The following is a 27,668-nucleotide window of genomic DNA, read 5'->3' on the forward strand; positions in this document are numbered from 1 at the left end:
GCTCCCACTATTGGTTAGCTAGTTTTACACCTGAAACCTATATCATGTTATTAACCAATATCACCCCAGTAAATTCAATAAATGAAAAGGCCAAAAAAATAAATTAAAAAAAGTAAACAAATCCATAAAATTCACTGTGCAATTCAGCATCCCCACTATTTAATGCCAGGACACTTCCATCACCTCTGTTAGTTTTTATTTTTCTCTTTTCTTATTATGAAAAAACTAGAGGCTCAATGCACATAATTCGTGCAGGAGTAGGCCTTCCTTCCCCCAGCTGCCGGCACTGGCTTCCCTCTGGCACCTGGGACCTGGGCTTCCCTCTGGCCCCGGCTTCGTCCGGAATGACATCTGGTCTAATTAGCATATTACCCTTTTATTATTATAGATTTTAAGCATATAAACATGTATAACACTAAAGAGAATAATAGAATAAACCCCATGTGTTTGTCACCCAGCTTCAACACATCGATTCTTGACCATTCTTGTTTCATCCATAGCACCATACACACCTCACTCCCAACTCTGGATTATTTAGAAACTCTACTATAAATTGAATTAATATTAGGAAACTTATTAGGCTACATAAGTTTTTGAGACCAGGCAGGGGCTTACTTTGCCTCACCTGACCATAGACTATATTTTTGTTTCTCTCAAGAATCAGAAAACATCTTTTGCAGAAATTTCAAATAAACTCTTCCTCTTTTCTCTGCCCTAACCATTTTCCCTTGGCTTAGGTAAAATAAGCTAGGGTGAATGGATATTGGGTCATACACCACACTGCCCACGATAGAAGTGATCAGTGTTTAATATCAACATTCCAACTTCTGGTATTCGATCAAATGGATTTGCACTTCATCTCCCTCCCATTTCTTTCGTATAACAGATACATACACATTAAAACTGTGCTTTCAGTAGCTATGAACTCTTTTTCTGCAGTTCATACTTGGCATTTTAGGCTTGTGTAATCTGTCCCATGGTGATTATCAACCTCTTCTCTTCCATCAGTATCCACTCTGAACTCCATGCTTCAGTCAAATCATGCTCCTCATGGCACCTCCATTTCTCATGCTGAGTCACAAATCCAAGGGCTATCTTGTCCTAGTTCTGTGCTTAATGGGCACCTCTTGCTCTTCTGCATGTATACATACCCTGTTACTGTATGCAGGTGCAATTCTTGTTACCCCTTGACAAACTCTTCTCCATCCGCTGCGGACCATTCGTTCATTCCTCTACTTCTCAGTTTGGAGCCTTTGTTACCTTCTTCATTTGGACATGTTAGTTGTCTTTTGCCTCAGTCATACATGTCCATGTGCTATACCATATATCCACACATAGATCTTGTATTTCATGTTTTGTTTCTGCTTATTCCTAGAATAATAATGACATATGACTAATATTCAGTAAATACTTATTGAATAAACAAAGTTCCAAATGCAGGCATATATTCTTATAGCAAGTTTTTATTCTATTAAGTTGCTTAGGAAGCTCGGATTTTTTTAGTCATACGGACATTTTTATGTGCTTGTTATTAAGATAATACAGCTAGAAATAGACCCTTGTTATTTATACATTTGCCATTCATAAGCAATTTGAAATTGTATTTAGTAAATTGCAGTTTTGCTGGGATTCTAATTGATTCTTTCATGCTAATTGATAATTTTATGGAGGTAACTCAGATAGTAGTGATCCTAGCTAAACCACTGGCAGTCACCTTCAACACAGTTTTGCTGTCCTGTGCTTATTGTCATATATAAAGTAACTTTCACTGAGAGGTTTAAGGCAGTTACTAAAAAATGTGTATCGAGCCCTAACCAATTTGGCTCCGTGGATAGAGTGTCAGGCTGGGGATTCAAGGGTCCCAGGTTCAATTTCGGTCAAAGGCATGTACCTGGGTTGTGGGCACATACCCAGTAGGGAGTGTGCAGGAGGCAGCTGATCGATGTTTCTCTCTCATCGATGTTTCTAACTCTCTATCCCTCTCCCTTCCTCTCTGTAAAAATCAATAAAATATTTTTTTAAAAAATGTGTATCTAGTATTGCTGCCTTTTCTAGAAGCATTGCTATTGACTGCACTTTCCTTGAATAAGAGGATTCTCCGAACTCTTCATATATTTGCCTCTTGCAGAAGCCAAAGGTCCCTGTAGGAAGTATTTTGTTTCCTCTCCCAATCTATTTAATTTATTTCTTTAGATTAATGTCAAATTTCCAATCCCTTACTTAAAATATATTAAATAACATACAAAGAGAAGGGGGGGGGTCAGGAGTGTAGAAAATTTTTGCTGTGCCTTGTGCAAGAGTTAGGGACCACAGCTCCTCTGTTTGCCCTACTTCAGAATGAATGGTTCTTTAATGGATTGGGCTATGCCAGCATTCCTGATTTAAGGTCTGATGTAGCAAGCAACAGTTTTGATGCCAGTAACATATGTGAATTAAATTAAATTGCATTGCAGGATCCAGCCGGTCCGCTCTGACCCAGTCAGCATGCCAGGGTCATCCCGTCCAGTCTCAGATCGAAGAGGAATTTCCACCGTGATTGATGCTGCCTCAGGTAGAAAACTACCTCCAAAATGTTTTTTGGGTAGTTCTGTGCATTTTTTAATTTCTTTTTCTTGCACAGTGTAAAGAATGATAATATTTTACCTTTCTCGCTTTGTTTTTAGTTTTGCTTTAGGACGTACATGCTTGTGCCCTCGAGGGTGTGTGTGTGTGTGTGTGTGTGTGTGTGTGTGTGTGTGTGTGTGTGCGTTTTAAAACAATACTATGCCGACATTTGTTGCTGAACAGTGCCGTGTATTTAAATATTGTTGAGGTTGGTGGATGATGCGGTGGAGTTGGCACTTGATTAAATGTAATGAGCACAGTATTGAAGGCTACAGGGTTGATGACTGCTTTGCCTTTGATCTTTCAAATGTGGAGAAGCAACCTTGACAGAGAACGTAAATACAATATATGGATTCAATTTACTCAACCTGTTGAGTATCAAAGTGCCTGATCTGTGGAAGGAGAGAGTCCAAATGCTGAGGCTTAAACGGCTCCATTATTGAAAGCATAAAATTTAGAAATTCATTAACTTAGCTATAGTCTATCTATCACAGTTATTAACTTCCTATCCTTGGGCCCACGCCAGGAATATGTATCATTAGTACCTGGAAGTTGGTCTCTGCCTCGGTTAGGTGAGAGTTGCTGCATCAGTATTGTAAAGCTGTTTTTCTGCCAGCTCTGCCAAATATAGAAACTGTTTGCAATAATTTTCTCATCTCCAGATGGAGTGATAAAGAAAATAAGGACAGCAGTGCTTCATATTGTGGAGCAGCTGCTGAGCATCTGAAGATAGCACACAGCAGGGTTTCATCAAAAACGTCCCTTACAAGTAGAATTATTAAATACTTGGCATTAGGGAGACAGTTGAGTCCGAGAGGATTTTAATCTACAGCAATTTTAAAATCCCCAGAGACCGCTGATTTGATTGAGGCTTAAACTGTGAAAGAAAATGGGGAAAAAAAACCCAAAACTGATTTGTGAAGGTCACTTTTCAAAGACCATAGCTTCTGTTTCTGACGGTCTCTGGGTGGATTTTGAAGTTTTGTACGTTTTCTTCTCTTTCTGATTTATTTTTGGGGGGTCTGTCGATTGCACATCCAGGGCTCTGCCTTCATGTTTAATGTAGACTCTTATATTAGAGGACCCATACTTGTTCTCTGATTTAACTTGGCAGTCACGGCTGTCTCCTGGAAACGAGGACAGGAATGCATCTATCATTGCTCCTGTGCATTGAATGAGATGTTGAGATAGGTGACTTAGGCGATAAATCTTCTTGGCTATGTCCATGGGAAGATGCTAACAGGTCCTGCTCATCTGGGGTTATCACTTATAATTATGAATCCTGGAAGTGATGTATTTTAACCTGAAGTCTTTCATTCAAGATTAGAGTAGTAGACTTTGTTGGGCTTTTAAAAATATTCCTAAACTGCTGTATTATCACTGTTTTAGAGTCAAGTGACTAGCAAGCAGCCAAGTGAAGTACATGTCACTAAAGAAGTTGCCATGTATGTTATTAAATGTTGCCCTATTCAGCACTGTAGTCTGAGGTAATAAAATATTTGTCATGTAGCACTATCTCCGTTTTAGTTCTTCATAAAGTTATCTCATGCCACAGAGAGAGACTTCAGTAAACTGTTAGAATCATGGTTTTGCTTAACTCTGTCACAAGAAGAGTTTTAAAATCGATGTTTGAATACGGGAATGATGTCTTTGCCCTTGACTTACATTTCCATCAGAGACACCCCAGAGTTTCTGGGGTGTTGTTTAACAGCTCAGAGCTCCTGCCTAAAAGCACCAATCTTGTGAGTAGAGAAAGGACTTCTTGGTGACCAGGCTCTGTTGTTACTTTTCTAGGACTATTTTCACTCCAGACAATCATAGCTTATTTTTGGAAGGAGCCAAAGCAATGACATGTGTGTGCTTTCTCTAGCTGAGCTAAAGAAACCCCATAGGTGAGGAATTGGACTTTTATGAATGATTCTCTCTCTCCCCAATTCTCTACTTCTCTACTTCCTTTTTTCCACACTTTTTTTTTTATTTTATTTAGATGAGTGAATAATGTTTTGTTGGGGAAACTTTATCTACTTTATCTGATGGGACCACTGACCACAGATTTACTTTTCTATTGACATTTAACATGATAGAGGCTAAATGGTTTGGATATTTTTGGAAATGTTTATGGGAAAATTCTGTTTTTGATTCTCCTATTAAAAAGAGTCTAATGATTTTTGTAATTGCTCCTGAACTAGCAAGTGCTTCCCCAATTGTGTTCGAGTTGGCTGCATGCTGTGAATATGCTTTTTGGAATTTTGTTTGCCTTTGCTTGAGCAGCGTGGCGGCACCTCTGATGATGCGTCCCTGCTTTGTATTACCTTCAAGCAATTTGGACGGCGAAATGTACTATCCTTTTCATTGTTCCTGTTGCACGTTTCTTAGCTCTCCCTCTATGTTAATGACACCTTTTGCTCCTTCTGTCTAAACTGGTGGTGATACAATTATTTTTCATACAATCACTTTTCAGAGGCTTAGAATTTAAAATTTCATTGTTATGCGATTAAGTCTTTTGTTAATGTGACAATTTTCGAAGTGAAAATATGTTATTTCAACCTTGGTTCTGGGTGTTATGTTTTAGATATCTATGTATTCTGGATTACGCTGGTCACGTTATTCTGTTGAAATTAAAAGCAATCATCATAGTTGTGGCACTTTTGCTAAGAAATATTTCCCCCCACAATTTCTTGATTATCTAGTGTATCTGTGCGTCACTGCTTCCCATGGAACACGTTCCTAAAACATACGGTTTTACGTTAACTTAGGTGACTGAGCCATAGTGTAAACTCTAGCCTTTAGGTACCTCTGAACCAGCTGCTCATGGTCTCTATATAAATATGTCTGATTTAGACTCAGCAGATTTATAACTGAGTGGTGTTATTCCGTAACATGCTTCATCTGATCCTGGTGATCCAGAAGACACTGTCCTACCTGAGGTTTTGCACTTAGATGAATGTGACGTGTTCCCTTCTTGACTAAGGAGAAGACCATTCTGGAATTGGACTTGATAGGATCTTGTTGTTACTCACAAGCTACCCAGAACAAACAGAATCTGAAGGAACTGCTCCATTTTCTGGTGTTTCCAATTAACTAAGATCACTGTCTCTGAGTTATAGACAGTATTTCTAGACAAAGTACCTCCTGGATTACTTACCATTGGATTTCTCTGTACATTCCTATTGGTTAGGTACCTGAGAGTTTCTTCCATTGTTGGTCCTTTATAACACGTGTCCTTCATAGGTGTAGGGTCCCTGACGCGAAAACAGACAGGTAGTTCTCAGTGTCCTGTGGAAACTTTGTTGCCACGTTGGTGACGGATGCTCTTGTTCTGAGCCTTGTAGGCTGTCCCCGTTGGATAACTTAATAATTACTCTAGTTGCTTTTGAGTCACCCACACAGAGGACCTAGAAAGATCTAGTTCACCTGAAGTCTGTTTGTCCTGATTTGTAGTTTTGCTATGGGCGTTGGTGTTTACCAAGAAAGAAATCAAAGCAACTGAGAGTAAAAAACAGACTTATTCCTGGCTTGTATGAAGAGCAGACATCTTTGTCAAATTCTACTAAAGTAAGCATTCCATAGAGAAAATTGTGGTTAGAAGGGGTGGGAGCAGCATTTAAGTGTAGTCCTGAGGAAGGTGACAGCAGAAGAAACATGGTGACAGATAAGTAAAATGAGTTCTTACCCTTTAGTGCAGACTTGGTTACATAAGGTATCTCCTGCCACATCCAGCGTTTCAATACATAGGGACAGAGGTGCCGACCTGGTATTTGTTCTTGTTCTTGACTCAAGAGAAATGTTATGTTCATTGTGCAACTGAAGGAATCTAAGTAACTTCTATGAAATTAATTCAGGAGACAATTTTCCAGCATGCAATTTTGCCAGTATCAAAATAATTTGTTTATTGAAGAAAATGATAGACTTAAAAATCCAAATTGGTTTCATTTTATTGATTTTTATAATAGTTCTTTCACCCTGCTTTACATTTTTGGCATTCAGTGCCTCAGACCTTCAATAAAACAAATAATACTTATTAGAAAAGTCGATAGGGCAGGCACCAAGGAGGTTATTCAGGACTGAAATCCCTGCTGGAGGGATGTTCTCACAAGAGACATGCTTCCACCATACAGACTTTATTGGCGAGCAGGGGGAAGAATATTCCTAACGGTTATATCGCATTGTATCCACAGTCGCCATTCCAACCTGAGGCAGACAAACTTAGCCACTTTATCTTAGAGCCCTCAGAGACACGAGATGCTGGTGGTAAGGAGCAAAGAGATTTTTAAGGAACACCATTCCTCCAGTCAACCTGGGTGAGGCCAGAGCTCCGTGACTCTAAAACTGAAGCCGAGTGACAAAAGCCATGACATTGTATTCATGGCCTTGAACTGTTGCTGAAACCTTCAACAAGTTATGTTTAAGTACCTAGCCATTCTTCTGTATCTGTAAAAAGAATTTAAGGTTTCCTGTGCAAAAATTTGTTTCATACCCCCCCCCCTTTTGGCAGGGATATGTTCAAATTATTGCCTAAAATAACTTCCAGATATAAATGACATTAAGTTCTGTAGAAATACTGAAATATTTCTTTGAGTAAATGATGTGGTATTCATTTAATCGAGTTCCAGATAGTCTTCGTGATTATAAGGTGTCGAAAACTGCAAGCATTCTTGTACCTTGTGTATTCAGAGCTGGTGTGGGATCCGTAAGAGGATTATGGATGAGGGTGGAATTAAAAGAAGGCTTAGTCCTCACTTGTGAACAGTACCTGGGACAGGGGGAAAGGAGGTCAGTAATTTTACCTGGATACTTACTATCTGTAGTTGAAACAGCTAGTAAACTCACAGATAAAGGTTGGCATTTTAGTAGAAACGAGGAAGTTTATGCATTATTTCAACTCTACTCTAATGAACACCTATGGTCTGTATCAAATAAAAAATAAGTTTTAGAAAGTAAGAACATAGAGAAAAGACCTGATAAGCCCACCAGGATAGGGCTGGGCCACATCTCTCTCCTTCTGATTTAAATATTCCTCTATTCTTCTTTCTAATATTTATAGGATGTTAGAAGATGAAATGCAAGTTAACAGTGTGGAAAAATTTAGCTCAGCACAATTAAGAAACAAATGATTGCCCCACTTGAAGATGAAGAAACTGTAAACAGAAGTAGAAGAAGCTGTTGGGAAAGTTATGGTTTTTTTTTTTTTTTTTTTTGATGACACATTGCTTCTTTGAATAAATCTTTGTGTCCACTAAAACCGTGCCTTTGCTTTCTCTATTGCAAGCACCAGGAGCCTGTCACGACTTTAAGTCTCTCCTAAGCACTTCCCGAGGGAATTGGTGGCATTCTCCCCACTGTTGATACACCATGGCACCACATATTTACATGGGGCTTTTTGGCTAAAAGACCCAATTTTTCTCTTTTTGTACCCTTATTCCTACATCTTTAATACGAGGCTGGACTGTTTATGTAGTCTGTTGCCTGAGACTGTGGTGGCAGAGGGACAATATTAGGGGCAGTATTAGAATTTGTTTAAGTCTGAACCGGGAATTCCATTTGTCTTAGTGACATTAGTGTCAAACTGTTAGTGCCACACTATTTTAAATTGTGTCCAAGAGCCTGAGAGGCTTGGGCGTCTAGGTGTCATCTATAAACTTAGAAACAAACAAAAGAGCCTCTTTCCATTGAATATGGAAGCCCCGAGAGCAATTAAAAAGCAGCCTGGGACCTCACCCGGGCAACTCGGCGGAACCAGAGCTCATGGCATTCCCCTGGATATTGTTGAAATCTGTCAGAGAAAAGCTAAAGCAAATAATCAAAGGGAAAATAATTGTTCCTGGGAAAAGTCTTGTTTTGGAAGCTAAGTGTAGTGGAAAGAATTGTTGGTTCTAGTCTCAGCTCTGCCTGTAACTACATACTTGGCATATTGCTTCAAAACCCAAGTCTTTCTTCCATAAAATGAGGAATCAAAGTAGCTTATTTCCAAATTCCCTTCCAGCTTAAAAAAATGAGTAAGTTTGCACTTTGGCTCACCTTTGAAGAATTTTATTTTTTATTTTTTAAATCTTCACCTGAGAATATATTTTCCACTGACTTGGGGCGGGAGAGAGAGAGAGAGAGAGAGAGAGAGAGAGAGAGAGAGAGAGAGAGAGAGACATATGATATGATATCGGTTGCCTCCCGTACGCATCCTGGCCGGGGATGGAACCTGTAACCTTTGGTGTGTGGACAATGCTCCGACCAATAGCCACCCGGCCAGGGCTCACATTGGAAGAATTTTTGAAAATGAGGACGTAATTTACATATAACAAACATGCATGTATCTTCATCATACAGCTTGCATTTTATACCCATTTAATCACCACGCAGATCAAAATTAGAATATCTTTATCTTCCCAGGAAGTTCCCTTCTGCCTTTTCCAGTCAATACTACCTTTGACTTAGAGATTACCACTCTGACTTTCATCATCAGATTAGCTTTGTCTGTGTTGAACTTCATGTCAATGAAATCATTCTGTACATACTTATTTGTGTCTGGCTTCTTTTACTCAACTTAATGCTTTGAGACTCATCCAGGTGTTACACGTGTCACTGGCTCATTTTTTAAAATATTACAGTGTAGTATGAATATAACACAGTTTACTAGTATGTATCCATTATCCTATATTATTTTCCGTTTCAGGCTTATTATGAATAAAGTTGCTTTAAACTTTCCTGTACAAGTCCTTTCTTTTTTTCTTTTTTTGACATTTGCAGTCATATCTTTGAGGCGTATACCTAGGACTGGAATTGTTGTCTCAAAAGGTAGGCTTGTGTTTAGCTTCCTTAGGAACTGTCAAGAAAGTATTCCAAATTATGATGCCAGTTTTCATTCTTAACAGCAAGCTATTCTGGTGAACATAAACTGTGATTTTAATTTGCCTTTCTCTGATGAACACTGGTATTGAGCTCCTTGAATACAGGATGGGGCAAAAATAGGTTTGCAGTTGTGAATTTAAAAGCACAGTTTATTATTTTATTATTACTTATTACTTATTGTATTATTTTCCCTACGAACAACTGCACACCTACTTTTACCCCACCCTGCACACCCACTGGTCATTTGAATGGCTTCTTTTGCAATGACCTTTTGAAGTCTTTCAATAATTTTTATTGGGTCTGTTCATATTGAATTTCAGGTGTTCTTTAAATATTCTGCATGCAGGTCTTTTGTCAGATATTTTGAAAAAAATTCCTTTCATTTTATTGCCTTTTCACTTGTTTTTGACAAGCAGAAGTACAATTTTTCCATTGCTTTTTCCTTTTATGTTTTGCACAGAAAAGAAGTTTCCCTTTCTCCCGGTCTTAAAGTGATGCTTTTCTCTAGTAATTGTATAGTTTTGGCCTTTGTATTTATATCTATGATCCTTTTCAAATTATCTTTTATTCTGAAATGAGACCAGGATCAAGGGTTGCTTTCTTCCATACAGATATCCAGTTGCTCCAGCACCGTTTATCAAAAAGCCATGCCTTTCCCCCAATGCGTTTCAGTGATGCCTTAAAAAAAATCATTTTTTTCTGGATTCTCTATTCTGTTCTGTTGATTTATGTTCTGTCTTTGCACTACTATCATACTATTTTAACTCCTGTAGCTTTTTAGTAAGTTTTGAAACCTGACAGTTTAATGTCTCCACTTTTGCTTTTCATGTGTATCTTGGCTGTGGTAGGTTCTTCACATTCCCATACACATGTGTATGTACATATATATGAGTGGTTCTTGGTGTGCTCCCAAGACACTTTCAAGCACAAAAACTAGTTTTATAATAATATGAAGTCATTATTTGCCTTTTTAGAAATACTGTGTTGACATTTAGTACCAATGGTACAGTAGCAACGGTAGGTAAAACTGATGGAATCTTAGCAGAGTAAAAACAGTGTCAGCAAACTATACTGTGGCTGATGCTGCCTACTCACACGTAAAAGAAAAAAAAAAACTATAATTACTTAGGAATGCCTTTGACACAATAAAAATTATGACATTTACTATATTAAAGTTTTTAAAATTTAATAAACTAATTATATTAAATTCTGTTGCTTGTGCACTTCTTTTTAATATTCTGTATATCACACTGCAAGATAGTTGTCCTGAGGAGATGCAATTGAATGATGGTTGTGGATTGAACCTAACAACCATCTTACTTCAAAGAACAACTGACAAACCTTATTCAGACATGAGTATTTGGCAGACATTTTCTCAAAAATAAAGTAAGCTAGACACTTCAAAGAAAAGAGCTGACATGTTTATTAACAATGATAAAATTGCAGTCTTTAATTGAAAGTTATAAATTTGAAAACCATGTATTCACCTGTATCCACCACTGTCTACGTTACAAGTTTCTAGTATTTAAAGGCATCTAAGTTTCTAGTATTTAAAGGCATCTCTGATGAGATAGGTGCTGATATGAACTAAAGTGACATTCTTATAACCTACGGTAAAATAAATGAGGATTTGGAAGATCTGCAATATTTTCCAAATGACCAACTTTATGATTTTACAAAATTATGTTTGGGTAATGGACTCATTCCAAGGTAAGATAGGAAAAGGGATTTTAATGTAAGAGAGGACAAAAGTTAATTGATATGGTCTCAGCTATCATTGGAACTAACTTGTTAATGTGTCATATTAAGGATAAATAGCCCCAGAACCTGAAAAGGTTCAGAATCTGAATTAGCTCCACCCTTTCTCAGTTACATTTTTGAGGGAGGTCAACTTGTCTCACATACTTCACCAAAACCACATATCACAACAGATGGAATACATAGGCTGATATGAGAATCTGCCTGTTGTCTATTACAGTTTTCTACCCCAAAAGTAAAAATGGCATTTATATTGATGCAGAAAGAGTTTTTCAGTGAGTTGAAACAAATGTTGCCAATGTTGATAGATAAAATGCACATAAACCAAAGCTCTTTGGAACTTTAAGTTTTTAAGAGTAGAAAGGGATCCTGATTAAAAAACATGTTTGAAAACCATTGATATATACCCCCTCACACACATACACATATATATGAAATATATTCATATCTACAGAAATTTATATGATATTTGATTATAATTTCATTGAATTTGTCAATCAAATTTGGAAGGATTGACATAATTAAATATGCCAGTGCATGAACCTTTTATAGCTATCCATTTATTTATTCTCCTTTAATTTCTCCTAATATTTGTTAAGTTTTGATGTAGACGCCTGAAACACATTTTGTACAATTTCTTTCAATTATTTGGTGTTTTGATTCTAATATAGTGTTTTACTTCATCTTTCTGGTTTTTTATAGTATATAGAAGACAGTATTTTTTTGCATATTGAACTTGTGTCCAGAAGCCTTTCTAAATTCATGTATTAATTCTGGTATATTCCTTTGAATTTTCTACTATGCAACCATATTATCTGCAAATAAAGATGGTTTTATTCCTTTCCGATCTTTATATCTTTTATTTCTTTTACCCCTTATAGTTGCTTAGACTTCTAGTGTGATGTTGACTAGAAATAATAACATTGAACATTCTTATCATCTTCTTAATCTTAGAGGGAAGTGTTTAATATTTCACTATTAAATAGTATGTTAGATATAGTATGTTTGATATGTATATTATGTATAATGAAAACCTACATTTTTATATTGTATCATTCTTATATTAGAACTCCTATATTAGTATATTTCTTTACAGGAATGAGGAAAATATGGCAAAATCTATAAAAGAACCAAATTGACATTCTACACCTGAAAAAATAATATCTGAAATAACTCAGTGAATGGGCTTAACAGCTTACTGAATGCAGAGGAAAAAGGATCAGAGACTCAAAAAACAAGTCAAAATTTATCAAAGCTGAAGCAGAGGCAGAAGAAAATAATGAAATAAAATAGAACTCGGTTTGAGAAATGTGAGGGTTAATATTAAACTAACTGCCGGGGTCCAGCCCCAGCGGGTCCAGGGTTCCCCAAAGGTGAGGACGGAGTCGGCGAAGAAGGAATGACACGGAGACAGCGTTCAGTTGATCAGCAGCCTAGCCAGGATCTCTAGCCCGGATCTCCAGCCAAGTTCTGGTCTGGATCTCCAGAGAGGTTCTGCTTCAGATCTCCAGCCAGGTTCAGTCACCAGGTTCTAGTCAGGTTCTCTTGTCATGTTCTATAGTCAGGTTCAGTCCAGGATCTATTGCCATGTTCTCTCCAGTGAAGTTCTTCTGTCTCCAGGCTCCATGTAGGTTCTGTCTTCTGAATTCTGTGTTCTAAGTTCTGAGTGTTTCTGTCTTGTTACAACTGTATTTATACCAGTTGATTCAATCCTATCAATCTCTATTACAAAGGTTAGGGTGTTTCTTATCTCCATTCCAGGGAGAAAAGATTATGTAGTTTAAGCATGATTGTTCGTAGTTAAAGTGATTAATTACCCGCCTGGCACTTAGTTGAGGGGTTTTATTCCCTCCCTAACTTCAGGGGAAAATCCCTACCTGGGGATTCAGCCTTTCTCGGAGAGGTGACCTTGGTTAAAACACAGCGCCAAGAAGGTGAGCAAACATATTAAGAACCGTATGCCATATATGCCAGGTCCCTTGAAACAGCAAGGATGGACTGGCTCCCGGCAACTAACATGTGTAATTGTTACACGTGGATGACAAGATGAAGAGAACATGGCAAAAGAAAAGAAGGGCTGAGAATTTCCAACATTAATTAAAGATATCAACTCAGAGTTTCAACAAAGTCAGTGTACCCCAAGTAGGATAAACATTGCGAAAACCTTACCTAGGCATATCAGAGTCAAACTGTTGAAATCTAAAAATCATGAAGCAATTTTCACAAGCCTTTGTTTTCTTTGTTAGGTTCATATTTGGGTAAGGATTTGGAGCTTTGACAAAATTAGTGTGATTTTTAAGTTTCTCTGGCAGTATGAGATCCCTATCTCCTGATGATCTATGAAGAATCTTCAGGGCCTTAGCTGGTTTGGCTCAGTGGATAGAGTGTCGACCTGCGGACTGAAGGGTCCCGGGTTCAATTCCAGTTAAGGGCACATGCATGGGTTGCAAGCTCCATCCCCAGTAGGGGGTATGCAGGAGGCAGCCGAATGATTCTCTCTCATAATTGATGTTTCCGTCTCTCTCTCTCCCTTCCTCTCAGAAATCAATTAAAAAAAATAAAAATATCTCTATATATCTCTCTACATAAAAAAATCTTCAGGATATTTATTTTAAGAAAAGAAAACCAAAAGATATGGAAAACCAATATTGTTGCTAAACATCTAGGTGCCCAACACTGTGCTAGGTGTTTTCACATGGCTTATCTCATTTAATCATATTTAATTGGGATCACAGGTCCATTTCAGAAGTATGCAAAGAGTGGGACCTAAGACACCTAGCTCCTGATACTTAGAATTACTTATAGTGCATTATGGTGACACCTCGGTTAAGTCAAACCTCTTTTTACCCTGCCTGATCAAATATTCATTTCAAAGCACTGTATGCTGAAATGAGGTACGTGGGAGTTGAAGAGAATCAACTATTCAAGGGGTGAAAATGTGTGAATGCGGCTGGCAGATGAATTTCCAGTATGATGAATTCCCGGCTTGTCCTTACTGCTTCAGGCAACAGCTGACAGCCCTGACTGGTCACTGGCTGCCCGTTTGTGGCATTGATAGGACTGAAAATTCTTAGTGTCACAGATACTTAAAAGCTGCCCCTGTTAGAGTGGATACGAACATCGCTGGAGGGTCCTTTTTGCTTAGAGATGTAATCAATATGGTCTAGAGTTCATGGCCCGAACCTATAATTATCTGGATGCTATAAAGGTGGCTCGTTGTTACAGAAAATGCTTATCTTCAGAACTTTGGGGCTACATTGTGAATGGACAGAAGAAAAATAGAGGCTTTGTCAGACCTCTTTCTATTCTTGGCAGTATTTTGAAGGCTATCATCATAATCACAGAATAGGCTATTCTTATAGGATTAGAACGTTGTGTCTTTAAGATGCGGGGTGCTGAAGTCTACATCTCACCTCTGATGCTATCCTGCGAAAGTTGTGGCTTGAATGTTATCAGCTTCTGATTTGGGATTTTTTGAATACCAAAATAGAATTTCTTTCCATTGATCCAAATACCTGGATTTGAAGTGCAGCTTGAATAATAACACATTTTGAGTTTGATCTTTTCATGCAGCTAGATGTATGCTGAGAAAAGAAATAGGGTAAGCAGATACCAATGGCATCTATGTTCTAGGGCAGCCGTGGGCAAACTACGGCCCGTGGGCCGGATCCGGCCCGTTTGAAATGAATAAAACTAAGAAGAAAAAAAAACCGTACCCTTTTATGTAATGATGTTTACTTTGAATCTATATTAGTTCACACAAACACTCCATCCATGCTTTTGTTCCGGCCTTCCGGTCCAGTTTAAGAACCCATTGTAGCCCTTGAGTCAAAAAGTTTGCCCACCCCTGTTCTAGGGCAAGAGTGAGTAGAAGGAGATGACACAGGTAGCAATTCTTAAGTCACATTTTTACCACTACATTTATGTATATTTTGACGGACATTAATTTGCCACCTGAAAATAGTAAAACTGCAGGCCTAAAGTGATTTGACAGTTGATGTGGATCCTGATTGTGCTGTCACTGCTTGGCTTAAGAGACCTCTGGATGGCATTATTATTGGGTTACCCTGAGGGCAGGATGTTTTGATAATAGGGGGAAAGTAGTACCTTGTAATAGAGCAGCGGTTCTCAACCTGTGGGTCGCGACCCCTTTGGCCATCAAACGACCCTTTCATAGGGGTTGCCCTAAGACCATCCTGCATATCAGATATTTACATTACGATTCATAACAGTAGCAACATTACAGTTATGAAGTAGCAACAAAAATAATTTTATGGTTGGGTCACAACATGAGGAACTGTATTTAAAGGGCCAGAAGGTTGAGAACCACTGTAATAGAGGCTCTCTGAGAACAAGGCTGTCTTTGTATTCCACATGCCTGGCATTGGTGCCTGCCAGCAGATAATCAATATTTGTTGCATTGTTGATTTCTCATGAAAATAAGGCTTTATACCATAAAGTGATTAAAATTTAATAATGTTGCATCTTTCTATCTCCATTGCATCACTTAAACCTAGAATATGTAATCTTGACCTAGAGTCTTTTCTTAGGGTTGCCCTTATGTTTATGATCACTATTCCTTTATTTGGGCCCTTGGTAAACTGTGTGAAAAGTTGGACTATTTGCAGAGCATTTCAAATGATCTTTTATGATAATTTAGAAAAGTATTATTATTTTTAAGTAGTATGTTTTTCATCTTTGATGGCTTTGATGTAACCAGATAATAAAAATAAAGGAATTATGACCCTCAACTCAATTGTTCTTTGGTCTCATTAGGCTAGCATGGAAATTTGTGTTTTAAGGTTTATCTTTATAAAGCATCAACTGTGGCAAATTCCTGCTCTCTGGCATCTGTGGTCCAGTCTGGCAAACTTCCACTGAAAGGAATGGACTTGCTTTTGTCTGGTCACACTAGGCTAACTTTCAGATGTATCATTGTATGGATCTTTGGGGCTGTCTTTTAACCTAGTCCATCTTAGACATGGGCCCAGGATTTTGACATAGAGGGATGTGACCTAACTTTCATGAAGCCAGAAAGTTTTATTGAAGATATGCTGCCATTTTGGTCATGTCATCACACTTGAGTGACTTGTACTAATGCTCTAGGCCAGTCGTCACCAACCAGTGGTCTGCGGACCACTGGTGATCCGTGAGGTCCAGAAGGTTGGCAACCGCTGGTTTAAGCAGTGGTCGCCAACTGGTGATCCCTGAGCTCGGAAAGGTTGGCAACTGCTGCTCTAGGCAGCCCCAATGGCACATCGTATCTTGAGTCTCAAACCTGTCATACTTTGGTGTTGGAAAGACTACAGTTATTCTGTAAATGCTCAGTGTGAAGATTGTAGGAAATGCCAAGAGTTGCACTTGAAACTTTAATAACCTCTCAGTTAGTAATCCCTTCTTTAGAGGAGTTTATATAGTTTTCAAATAAAGAATGTTTGCATGACCGGGAAGAGAAAAGATCCTTTTACCTTCTGTTTCTCTCTGACGAGGGCACTTAAAGTATCCACAGTAATCCCTGGACATTCTCTTATCAAGCTGACCCCTCCAGTGTCCGAAAATTTTAACCACAAGTGAATACTTCTAAGTAGTATTTTTATAGCCAGTAGGGTCCCAGTTCCTGAATCAGAGAGCCTAAGCCGGAGAGACTGAATGTAGGTATGGTGCCTGAAACTTTTCATTTGCCTGGAAACCTGTTCCTAATTTTACTCTTTATTCCTATACACCCCCATTGATTAAATTAATTACTTTCCCCTCTGTTCTTAAACTTTTACTGTTGTGTTTATCACCTCATATTAAAGTTAGTTGGGAACCATTTCCCATTCTAGACTGTGAACTCATCTTTGTACTCCCCACAGCACCTTGAATGGTTCTGACACATAATAGGCACTCAATAAATGTTAATGAATTCAACATTTCAGCATGGAATATTGAAACCAAATTTTTGCATTTGAGTAGACGTAGTGGTTGCCTCCTGAGAGGGGAACTGAGTGGCTAAGGAGCAGAGGTGAGGAGCCTTTTTTTCACTGTCATCTTTTAGAACATGTGATGTATCATCTTTGCCAAACAGAAGTGAATCTGTCCGTTTAACATCTAACACAATTTTTCAGAATTTGACAGGCTACTATTGCAAGTTACTATTGTTTGTTTATACAAATGAAGAAACGGAGGTTAAGGGATGTTAAATAACTTGTCTACTGTCATGTGGCTAATAGGTGGCAGAGCAAAGAGATGAATCTGTGAAACCTTCACTTTTTCCAGGAAATTGAACAGCCTTTTGGCCATACTAGCTTACCTTGATTTTGTTCTCACAGTCAGCAGGTGGCAGGGTGTGATCTGACGTAGGAACCATCCTTATTTATTCTTTATATCGTATAATCAATATGTGTGTGCATCATAGAAGTCACGAAAGACAACACCAGTGCTCTCAAAGTGGTTCCTCTATTTTAAGGGGCTGCTGACAAAACCTCTTTGCTGGGGTTTTGATGATTGAAGACTGTTGCCTTCATGGCTCACCTAGATATCTCTGCAGCTCACAGGGAGACTCTGACCCTGTAAGCAATATGCATTTATTTTCAGCAGGAAAGCCACTCTCAACCAGGTAATGTCTTCTCAAGCTGAAAAAGGGCTTTCACTAAAGGATGGTGATTGCCCAAGGTCACATTTCTTTTCCATCTGCTTGTGAGAAAATGCAAACTAAAGAGATACCACTGTCTGAAACTCACAATTTATATTTGGGGGCTGGGAGAGGGTGACAGTGATTATATTTCTTTTAAAATATTCATTATTGCTTTTTCAAAATATGGATTAAAGCATAGAAGCCAAAAAAGCCCTGGTTCTAAATGGACCTGACACCTTGACCTTCTATCATGGCATAACAGGAGTGGGTATTCCCAGTGGACCTTTGTACACTGCAGTACTCTTTATAGTTCTCAGCTGCTCCAAAACTGGTAAGAGCTGTTCGAATCCCATCCCCCAGACTTGGGGTTTCACATGTTAAAATTACTGTTGTTGTTTTGTATAGTTTACTCAGAGATGCCTCTCCACCTCCAATTCTGAATAATAAGATCTGGGTTGTCAATAAACCTAAAACGCAGAGTTCAGATATGAAATTATACCTGAGAGAGAAATGTTCTCGCTTTGATTTTCTTGTCCATTAATGCCCAGGGCCTATGGGGTCTCTAACTGGCTCATTTATGCCTCTGTTGTTTCATCTGCAACATGACAACTAAATTTTGCCTTTTGTTTGGTTGCTATGATAAAAATACTAATAAAGGCTCTGGGTGATATTTCTATCAGTTCCTGCTATTGATGGTGGAACTTTCATGCCGGGAGCCGGTCCATCCTTGCTGTTTCAAGGGACCTGGCATATATAGCATATGGTTCTTAATATGTTTGCTCCCCTTAGCGCTGTGTGTTTTAACCAAGGTCACCTCTCCGAAAAAGGTTGTTTCCCCAGGTAGGAATTTTTCCCTGAAGTCAGGGAGGGGATGAAACTCCTTAACTAAGTGCCAGGCGGGTAGTTAATCACTACAAACAATCATGCTTAAGCTACATAATCTTTACTCCCTGGAATGGAGATAAGAAACGCCCTAACCTTTGTAATAGAGATTGATAGGATTGAATCAACTGGTATAAATACAGATGTAACAAGACAGAACTTCAGACACAGAACTTAGAACAAAGAACTGAGAACACAGGGCTTGGAAGACAGGACCAAGAGAGACAGAGCCTAGGCACAGAACCTACACAGAACGTTCTCTAGATACAGAAGAACTTCGCTGGAGAGAGCATGCCGGAGGATCCTGGATAGGGACTGGCCTCGGAGCCTGGAGGCGGAGCCTGGCGAGAGAGCATGGCAGGGGATCCTGGGCTGAACCTGACTGCGGAGATTGGCAGGAGAGCCTGACTAGAACCTGGTGACTGAACCTGACTGGAGAACCTGAGCAGAACCTCTCTGGAGATCGAGACCAGAACTTGGCTGGAGATCCTGGCTAGGCTGCTGATCAACTGAACGCTGTCTCCGTGTCATTCTTTCTTCGCCGGCTACGTCCACACCTTTGGGGACCCCTGGACCTGCTGGGGTTGGACCCCGGCACTTTCACTGTAGTTTGCTTTAATACTGTGCTTTCAAAAATGAACACTATATTTTGACTTGTTAAAACATGGTTTTAAGAATAAAAAATTACTAAAGAATCACAATGAATATACTATCATTAACATTCACAGAAATAGCTATATGCACATTAGATGTTCTTGGCTGACACTGAATTACTTTGAGACCGTGATCATGACATAAATTAATATAATTTTGAATTATGTGCTTCTTTACTTATGACGGAAACCCAGCTAGACTACTCTGGGGAAGATATAAAATTAAGAGAAAATAGAATATTTAACATCTCTTCTTAAATCGTGTGCTATATGCAGCCCATTCCGTTTCTGTGTGCATATTAAATTTTACATATAATGAATAATAGTTTTGGTAGCATTTGATTGCTTAATGTATTTTGCTAAGCATTTCACAAGCATTATCCGCTATAGTTTTCACAAAAATCCTATGAGATAAAGGTATTGGTTTAATTTCCGTTTTGCTTTTTTCCAGAATAAGGACCCGTGGCTCAGAGAAATCATGTACATTGTACTACCTCCCACTTACACAGTGCCATATGAATTCCTTTGTCATGAACATTTTTAGATAGGTCCTTATTGAAATATATATGTGATGAATGCATTTTTAGAACAGACAGGTGTTGTAGCAGAAGTACATAGACCTTGTGGTCAAATGTAGGTTGATTTTTATTTCTATAGCTGACCAGGTGGATGACCTTGAGTCCCTTTGTCCTTGAGAAGTGTAAAAACACCTGTCTCCTATGTTGTGAAAATTAATAAATATTTATATAGCTTCTGACCACAGTTCAGGTACATAAGAACTTATTAAATGTTAGTTCCCTTTCTGTTACTTTATTTCTTTTTTTTAAAATATATTTTTATTAAGATATTACATATGTGTCCTTATCCCCACGTTACCCCCTACCCCCCCCCCCGCTCATGCCCTCACACCCCCCCCCCCCGTTGTCCGTGTCCATTGGTTAGGCTTATATGCTTGCATATAAGTCCTTTGGTTGATCTTTCCCCCTTACCCCCACCCTCCCCTACCTTCCCTCCAAGGCCAAACAGTCCAATCAATGCCTCTCGGTGTCTGGATCAGTCCTTGTTCATCAGTTTATGTTGTTCATTGTATTCCACAAATGAGTGAGATCATGTGGTATTTATCCGCTCTCCAGTTCCATCCATGCTGTGGCAAATGGTAAGAGTTCCTTTTTCTTCTTCCTCTTCTTAAAGAATACCTTTCAGCATTTCATATAATGCTGGTTTGGTGGTAATGAATTCCTTTAGATTTTTCTTATCTGTGAAGCTCTTTATCTGACCTTCTATTCTGAATGATAGCTTTGCTGGGTAAAGTAATCTTGGTTGTAGGTTCTTGGTATTCATCACTTTGAATATTTCTTGCCACTCCCTTCTGGCCTGCAAAGTTTCTGTTGAGAAATCAGCTGACAGTCGTATGGGTACTCCCTTGTAGGTAACTGACTTTCTTTCTCTTGCTGCTTTTAAGATTCTCTCTTTGTCTTTTGCTCTTGGCATTTTAATTATGATGTGTCTTGGTGTGGTCCTCTTTGGGTTCCTTTTGTTTGGGGTTCTCTGCGCTTCCTGGCCTTGTAAGTCTATTTCTTTCACCAGGTAGGGGAAGTTTTCTGTCATTATTTCTTCAAATAGGTTTTCAATATCTTGCCCTCTCTCTTCTTCTGGTATCCCTATAATTCTGATGTTGGTACACTTGAAGTTGTCTCAGAGGCTCCTTACACTATCTTCATATTTTTGGAATCTTTTTTCTTTTTTCTTTTTCGGTTGGGTCTTTTTTGTTTCTTCGTATTTCAAATCTTTGACTTGATTCTTGGGATCCTCTTGTCTGCTGTTGGATCTCTGTATATTATTCTTTATTTCAGTCAGTGTATGCTTAATTTCTAGTTGGTCCTTTTTCATATCCTCGAGGGTCTCACTAGATTTCTTGAGGGTCTCACTAAATTTATCGGCGGTTTCCATAAAATTCTTGAAAAACCTTATAAACGTGGTTTTGAACTCTATATCCAGTCGTTTGCTTTCCTCCATTTCTATCATTTGTGACCTGTTTCTTTGTCTCCGCATTTTTTATGCTTCCCTGTGTTGGTAGAGTGGTTTTGTGTGCTAGGTGTCCTGTAGGGCCCAGTGGCTCAGCCTCCCCCGTTACCTGAGGTGGACACTCTTGGTGCACCCCCTTGTGGGCTTTGTGCACAGTCTTGTTGTAGTTATGCCTTGATTGTTGTTGATATCGCTGGGAGGAATTGACCTCCAAGCCATTTGGCAGTGAGAATCAGCTGTGTCTGCAGTGGGAGAACTTCTGTGCTGAAGACACGCTTCTGGGGCAAGACTTGCTTCAGTGGGGCTTTGGTGCTCACTGAGTCTGCCCCCTGGGTGTGTCCCTTATGGATCTGAGGAGTTGTAATCCAGATGGTTCCCCTCTGACCACTGGGTACACTGGCTCTTGGAGGTTACCCAGCAGGAGCTATGAAGAGAACTGCAGATTCCCTTTCCTTTTTTGGAGTTTGGAGGTGCCCTGATGAGGCCCAGCTGTGAAGCAATGCAAGCTGCTGTGGGGCCTTGGGCCTTCTCATGGAAGTTCTGGGTCTGTCTGGCCCAGCTGCAGTTTGTTAGGTAATTTCCAGGTTGCAAAGGGCCAGGGCATTCATATGCAAAAGCCTCTGCCGCAGCCTGGGTGGGGCGGGGTCTCAGGAAATCAAAGGGCGGAGCAAGGAACTATGGCGGATTCTCAGCCCTGCCCTAAGGGGCCGCCCGCGAGCGTCTCAGTGTCCTGATAATTTAATTGCTGCAAGCACCTCTGAGGGAAAGCTGCCCTCAAGTTCCGAGTTCTGCCCGCTGCCAGACAGTCCAGTTTCTCCCCGTATGAGTCCTGGGTCCCCAGAGACTTCCCGGAACCGGAGTTCAGAGTAGTTGGGAGCTTGTGACTCACTCCCGATTCAAAAAGACAGTCGCGTCCTCAGGTACCAGCCCCTTTCCGCGCACTCTGGAGCTTCCGTACCTTTGCACTTTACTTCCGCAGCTCCTGACCCTCAATGTGCTTTTCTCTTTCCTTCTAGCTGTAGAATTTCCACTCCGCCAGCCCTCCTGTAAGTTCTGGATGATGTCCGTTCTGTCCTTTTATTGTGTTTTGAAGTTGTTGTAGGAGGCAGCAATTTCGGTGTTTCCCTATGCCGCCATCATAGTTTCTCCTCTGTTACTTTATTTCATTATACTAATAGCTTTTACTATATCTCAAACTTTTTGTTTTTTCTCTTTATGTTTATTTCTCATGACCACCCTATTGAGAATGGCCATACTATTGTCCTCATTGATAATTGAGGAAATAGAAAAGTGGTTGGTCCCAGCTTGGAGTCCAGGCAATCTAATTCCAGATCTTCTATTCTTAACTAATGTGTGATTTTCTTTGAGGATATTCCTAAAGTTTAGATTCTGATATTTCAGGCAGTGGTCTAAATCCCAGCAATTAGTATCCCATCTCCTCCTTCTCTACCACCCAGTTCTCCCACTTAAGATTTTGACAGTATGGCAATTCCTGATCCTCAGGAGATTGCTACAGTAAGTTTGTTAGAGAAGATGGTTAAAGACCCTATTGATTCCCAAATCTGTGATCCGATGCTGTTTGGGTACATTTGTAGTGTGTAAAGGTCACTCTGACAGTCCTTTAAAGGAAAGGTAGTCATCACTGTGGCTTAATGAGAAATATGTCAACTTCTACACGGAACTGAAATTAACCATTTCATAAGGTTTTTAGTGGGGACTAAAGAATGGAATTAACTTCTTGAACCTATCTTGAAGCTTACATAAAAAAGAAGAACCTCAAAATAGTTTGTTTTTCCATGCACATACAGTTTTCCCAGACTACAAAAGGTGAAGAAATGTTTGCCAGGACTGGCTGTTTCCATCGGGTTTTGACTCCGTCTTGCTATGTCCTTGTCTCTCTCTCCCTCTTTTCCCCTCTGTGTCTGTTTCCATGTCTTCTGTTTCTGTTTCTCCCCGCCCGCCCCCACCCCTACACCCCAGCCTCTGGCTTTCTGTTTTGATAATTCTCTCTTCCAAGGATGCTGACTCTGCCATTATTTCTATAACACTCCTTGTATGCACAGGAGGTTTTACTGTGGCTGTAAAACTTGGCCTTGGCATCCATTGGGCAGATAGTTTTTAGCCTGGGTGAGACTTTTTGTTGGGACCATGAAAGTGTTGGGGCGTCCCTGCCCTCCACTCTTCCTTCTTCAAGTCTGACATTAGTGGTTTTAGCTATGTTGACCCTTCTTTAAACCAGAGCTTTATAGCCTATTAGAGCATCATGTGGATTTTTTTTTCTTTTTTTATGATATGGTGGAAAGAAAAAACTCCTCTAAAGTTACAAATGGTCTCATTTACCAAAATGACTATTTCTCTTGGAAAGTTTTGTCATTTCTTTAAAATTTCCAGGAGTTGGGTGGGCTTGATATCCTCCCTCCCACTCCACCTCTCCCCCCCGCCCCGCCACACCCCTCCCCCCCCCCAGCTCTCTCATGTTGGCAGATATGTTGAGAGCTCTAAACATAATTCCAGGCTTCTAGGAGACAAATTATTGACCAAGGAGTAACCAAGACACACTTTTCTTCTGTTATTTTAAGGAAACTTCTCAGTCGAGATGGAAGTAAGGACAGAATACCACAGGCTTGTTTTCGACTGCTTCATTTGTAAAACATAGGACAAATGCAGGCAACCTTGGGAGACTGAGATCTATGCTTTTCAAATCTACACTTACTATCACACTCCATCATTTATTTGGTCCAAGAACAGTCTCATTCACTTATATTCTACTAGAGGCCCGTTGCATGAAAATTGTGCACGGGTAGGGTCCCTAGGCCTGGCAGGCGATCAGGGCCGATTGGGGCCTTCCGGCTGCCGGACAGGGCCTCCCTTCCCCGGCTGCCAGCTGCTGGTTGTCGGCTGGGGACTTCCTTCATTCTGCACCACCCCCTGGTGGTCAGCATAAGGAACGATCGAACTCCCGGTTGAACTCCCGAGGGGACACTTTGCATATTAGCCTTTTATATAGAGAGATTGTGGTGCCAAGTCAGGCATTACCTGACACCCTGTGAGAGATTCTCCACTTTGCCCTACCTGGTTCTCCTTAATTAAAGGACTTTAAGCATTTCCCCCTCAAGGTATCTTAATGCTTTAACGAAGTGAAACATATTTGCCCTCTCCATAAAAATAATGCTTCAAACTTTTAGCTTATGTTTTGCTTATCAAAGTAACTGTGCCCAGCCCTGAAGCAGAGAACTCTTACTGTGAGCTTCTGATGGGTAGACAAGGAACCACTGAAGAAATGTAAGGATTTCCTGGCCTAAGGAGGTTATGTCCTTCAATAGGGTGCCAGCTTATCATAAATCTAGGCAGAGCTGAGAAGAGGGAAAGTTGTGAAATTTTTTATCATCACAAGCTGTGTGATCCATACTTCAGGTAACCTCCATGGGTTGCCTCTCTGCTGTTGCCTCAGCTGTGGCTTTTAATGGAGCTATATCAGCACCTCTTCTCTTTCATCCCTTCATCTTTATGAGAATAAAAAGTAAATTGGGTGCTATTTAAATATTTCCTACTTATGTTTATTGAAAACTACCCTGCCGCAGGGCATAGCACTTGCAAAATCTGCCTCACACCCGCCCGGTGTTCCACTACGTGGTTTACCCCAGGACCTGGACTTTGTTCTGCTCAGACCTTTAATTTCTTTAAACCAAATGATCACAGAGGAGCCTAGTTTCATCTGTGAGGTTTTTAATAAAAGTTAAGTGGAGTGCGGCTAGAAAACCAGACCCGTGAAAGCCAGGATGTGCTGACTCCAGAGGAAAACCTAGAGAATTCTTAGATTTCTTGCTCTCAGTGTTAGGGAGAAAAGACAGGAAAAGAGGAAGGCAGAAGAGCTTCAGCACTGGTCCCTTTTGGGGAAAGAAGGAGTAAGGGAAGTTCGGTTAAATTCATTTGTCACATATTGGTGTTTTATTTAAAAGTTTGTCCTGCTTACATATGTATGATTGTTCTATACATTTTTGAAAATAGAAAAATGTATAAATAAAATTTAAAAACTACTTTTGTTCCACACATATTATTCTTTTAACATTTTGATATATAACTTCTTAATGCCTCAGCAGATTTCCTTCTAGTCATTAAATATCTTTCAAAACACATATATATATTTTTTAAATATACATTTTATTGATTTTTCACAGAGAGGAAGGGAGAGGGATAGAGAGCCAGAAACATCGATGAGAGAGAAACATCAATCAACTGCCTCCTGCACACCCCCCACTGGGGATGTGCCCGCAACCTAGGTACATGCCCTTGACCGGAATTGAACCCGGGACCCTTCAGTCCGCAGGCTGACGCTCTACCCACTGAGCCAAACCGGTTAGGGCAAAACACAGATATTTTAATGATTATATTCTCTGAATCATTTATTTGTCTGGTCTATTAAGCTTTTTGGTTTCTATTTTTTTTTGCCATGCTAATTAAGAATAAATTTACTATATGACAATTTTTGTTTTATATGTTTCCAAACATTTAGAGAAGAATTATTACCTGTCCTTCTCAAACTCTAACAAAATATAGAAAAGGAGTGAACATTTCCAAATTAATCTTACAAGGCCAAAATCAGACAAGGACACTACAAGAAAAGAAACTTAACGGGTCAATGTCCCTGATGAACACAGATGCAAAAATCCTCAATAAAATACTAGCAAAGCAAATTCAATAATGCATGAAAAGGATCACATACCATGGTTAAGTGGGATTTATTCCAGGAATGCTAGGATGGTTCAACATCAGCAAATCAATCAATGTGGTACACCATGTTAGCAAAATGAAGGATAAAAATTACATGACCACCTCAATAGATGCAGAAAAAGCATTTGACAAAATTCAGCATACACTTATGATTTTTAAAACAACAACTCTCATCAAAGTGGGCATAGAAGCAACGTAACTCAACATAATAAAGGCCATATTGGATAAGCCCACAGCTAACATCCGACCCAATGGGATTTTCTTCCAATATCACCAACAAGACAAGGATGCCCACTCTTGCCACTTTAATTCAACATAGTACTGGAAGACCTAGCCAGAGCAGTTAGTCAATACAGAGAAATAATAGGCATCAAAACCAGAAAGGACAAAGAAAGAAACCTGTTATTATTTGCATATGACATATGTGTAGAAGACTTTAAAAACTCCACCAAAATACTGTTAGAACTAGTAAACAAATTCAGTTAAGCTGAAGAATGTAAAGTCAATATACAAAAATCAGTTGTGTTTCTATTCACTAATGAATTACCAGAAAGATAAATCAGTGAAACAATGCCATATATAGTTACATAAAAAAGAATGAAATATCTAAGGCATTGATGAAAGAAGTTGAAGAAGACACAAATGGAAAGACATTGTGTGCTCATGTTTTAGAAAATTTAATATTGTTACAATGTTCATAATACCCAAGGCAATGTACTGATTTAATGCAATCCCTATCGAAATTCCAATGGCATTTTTCACAGAAGTAGACCAAACTATTCTAAAATTTATATGGAACCACAAAAGACCTTGAATAGCCAACGCAATATTGAGGAAGAAGAACAAAGCTGGAGGCACTGTACTTCCTAATTTCAAACTATATTACAGAGCTACAGTAATAAAAAAAATACAGTAGAAAAGTAAGTCGATGGAATAAACCCACACATATGTGGTCAATTAATTTACAACAAGGAACCAAGAGTATACAATGGGGAAAGGATAGCCTCTCCAATAAAAGGTATTCGGATCATTGGCTCTCTATCTTAAATTCTACACAAAAATCAACTCAAAATGAATTAAAGTCTTGAAACCATGAAATTCCTAGAAGAAAACATGGCAAAAAGCTCCATGACATTCATCTTGGCTCTGGTATTTTGGATTTGATACCAAAACAACAAAATCAAAAATAAACAAGTGGGACTGCATCAAAATAAAAAACTTCTGCACAGCAAAAGAAACCATCAAATGGAAAAGTAACCTATGGAATGGGAGAAAACATTTGCAAATTAGATATCTGATAAGGATTTAATATCCAAAATATGTAAAGAATGCATATAACTCAATATGAAACAATTCTATTAAAAAATGGGCAGAGGATCTAAAGAGACATTTTCCACAGAAGATGTACAAATGGCCACCAGGTACACGAACAGGTGTTCAACATCACTAATCATCAGGGAAATGCACATCAAAACCACAATGAAACATCACCTCACACCTGTTAGAATTACTGTCATCAAAAAGAAAAAGTGTTGGCAAGGATGTGGAGAAAAGGG

The 27,668-nt window shown here is 39.2% G+C and overlaps 1 protein-coding gene across 10 annotated transcripts in view; it reads left to right on the plus strand.

Moving 5' to 3' along the window:
• The window catches only part of BCAS3 (BCAS3 microtubule associated cell migration factor), a 480,998-nt gene that overhangs the window by 234,457 nt on the left and 218,873 nt on the right, over positions 1-27,668 (plus strand). For 7 of the 10 annotated variants that reach the window (XM_059669762.1, XM_059669761.1, XM_059669765.1 and 4 more), the window contains one exon: positions 2,454-2,551. In XM_059669762.1, the coding sequence (XP_059525745.1) occupies positions 2,454-2,551 (98 nt within the window). Of the gene's footprint in view, positions 1-2,453; positions 2,552-4,398; positions 4,497-4,793; positions 7,211-7,648; positions 7,816-27,668 lie in introns of those variants that run through there. The other 3 variants (XM_059669768.1, XM_059669769.1, XM_059669771.1) reach the window with 3 other exon arrangements.

The sequence above is a fragment of the Myotis daubentonii genome, chromosome 16, assembly GCF_963259705.1.
Source record: "Myotis daubentonii chromosome 16, mMyoDau2.1, whole genome shotgun sequence".
Lineage (NCBI taxonomy): Eukaryota > Metazoa > Chordata > Mammalia > Chiroptera > Vespertilionidae > Myotis > Myotis daubentonii.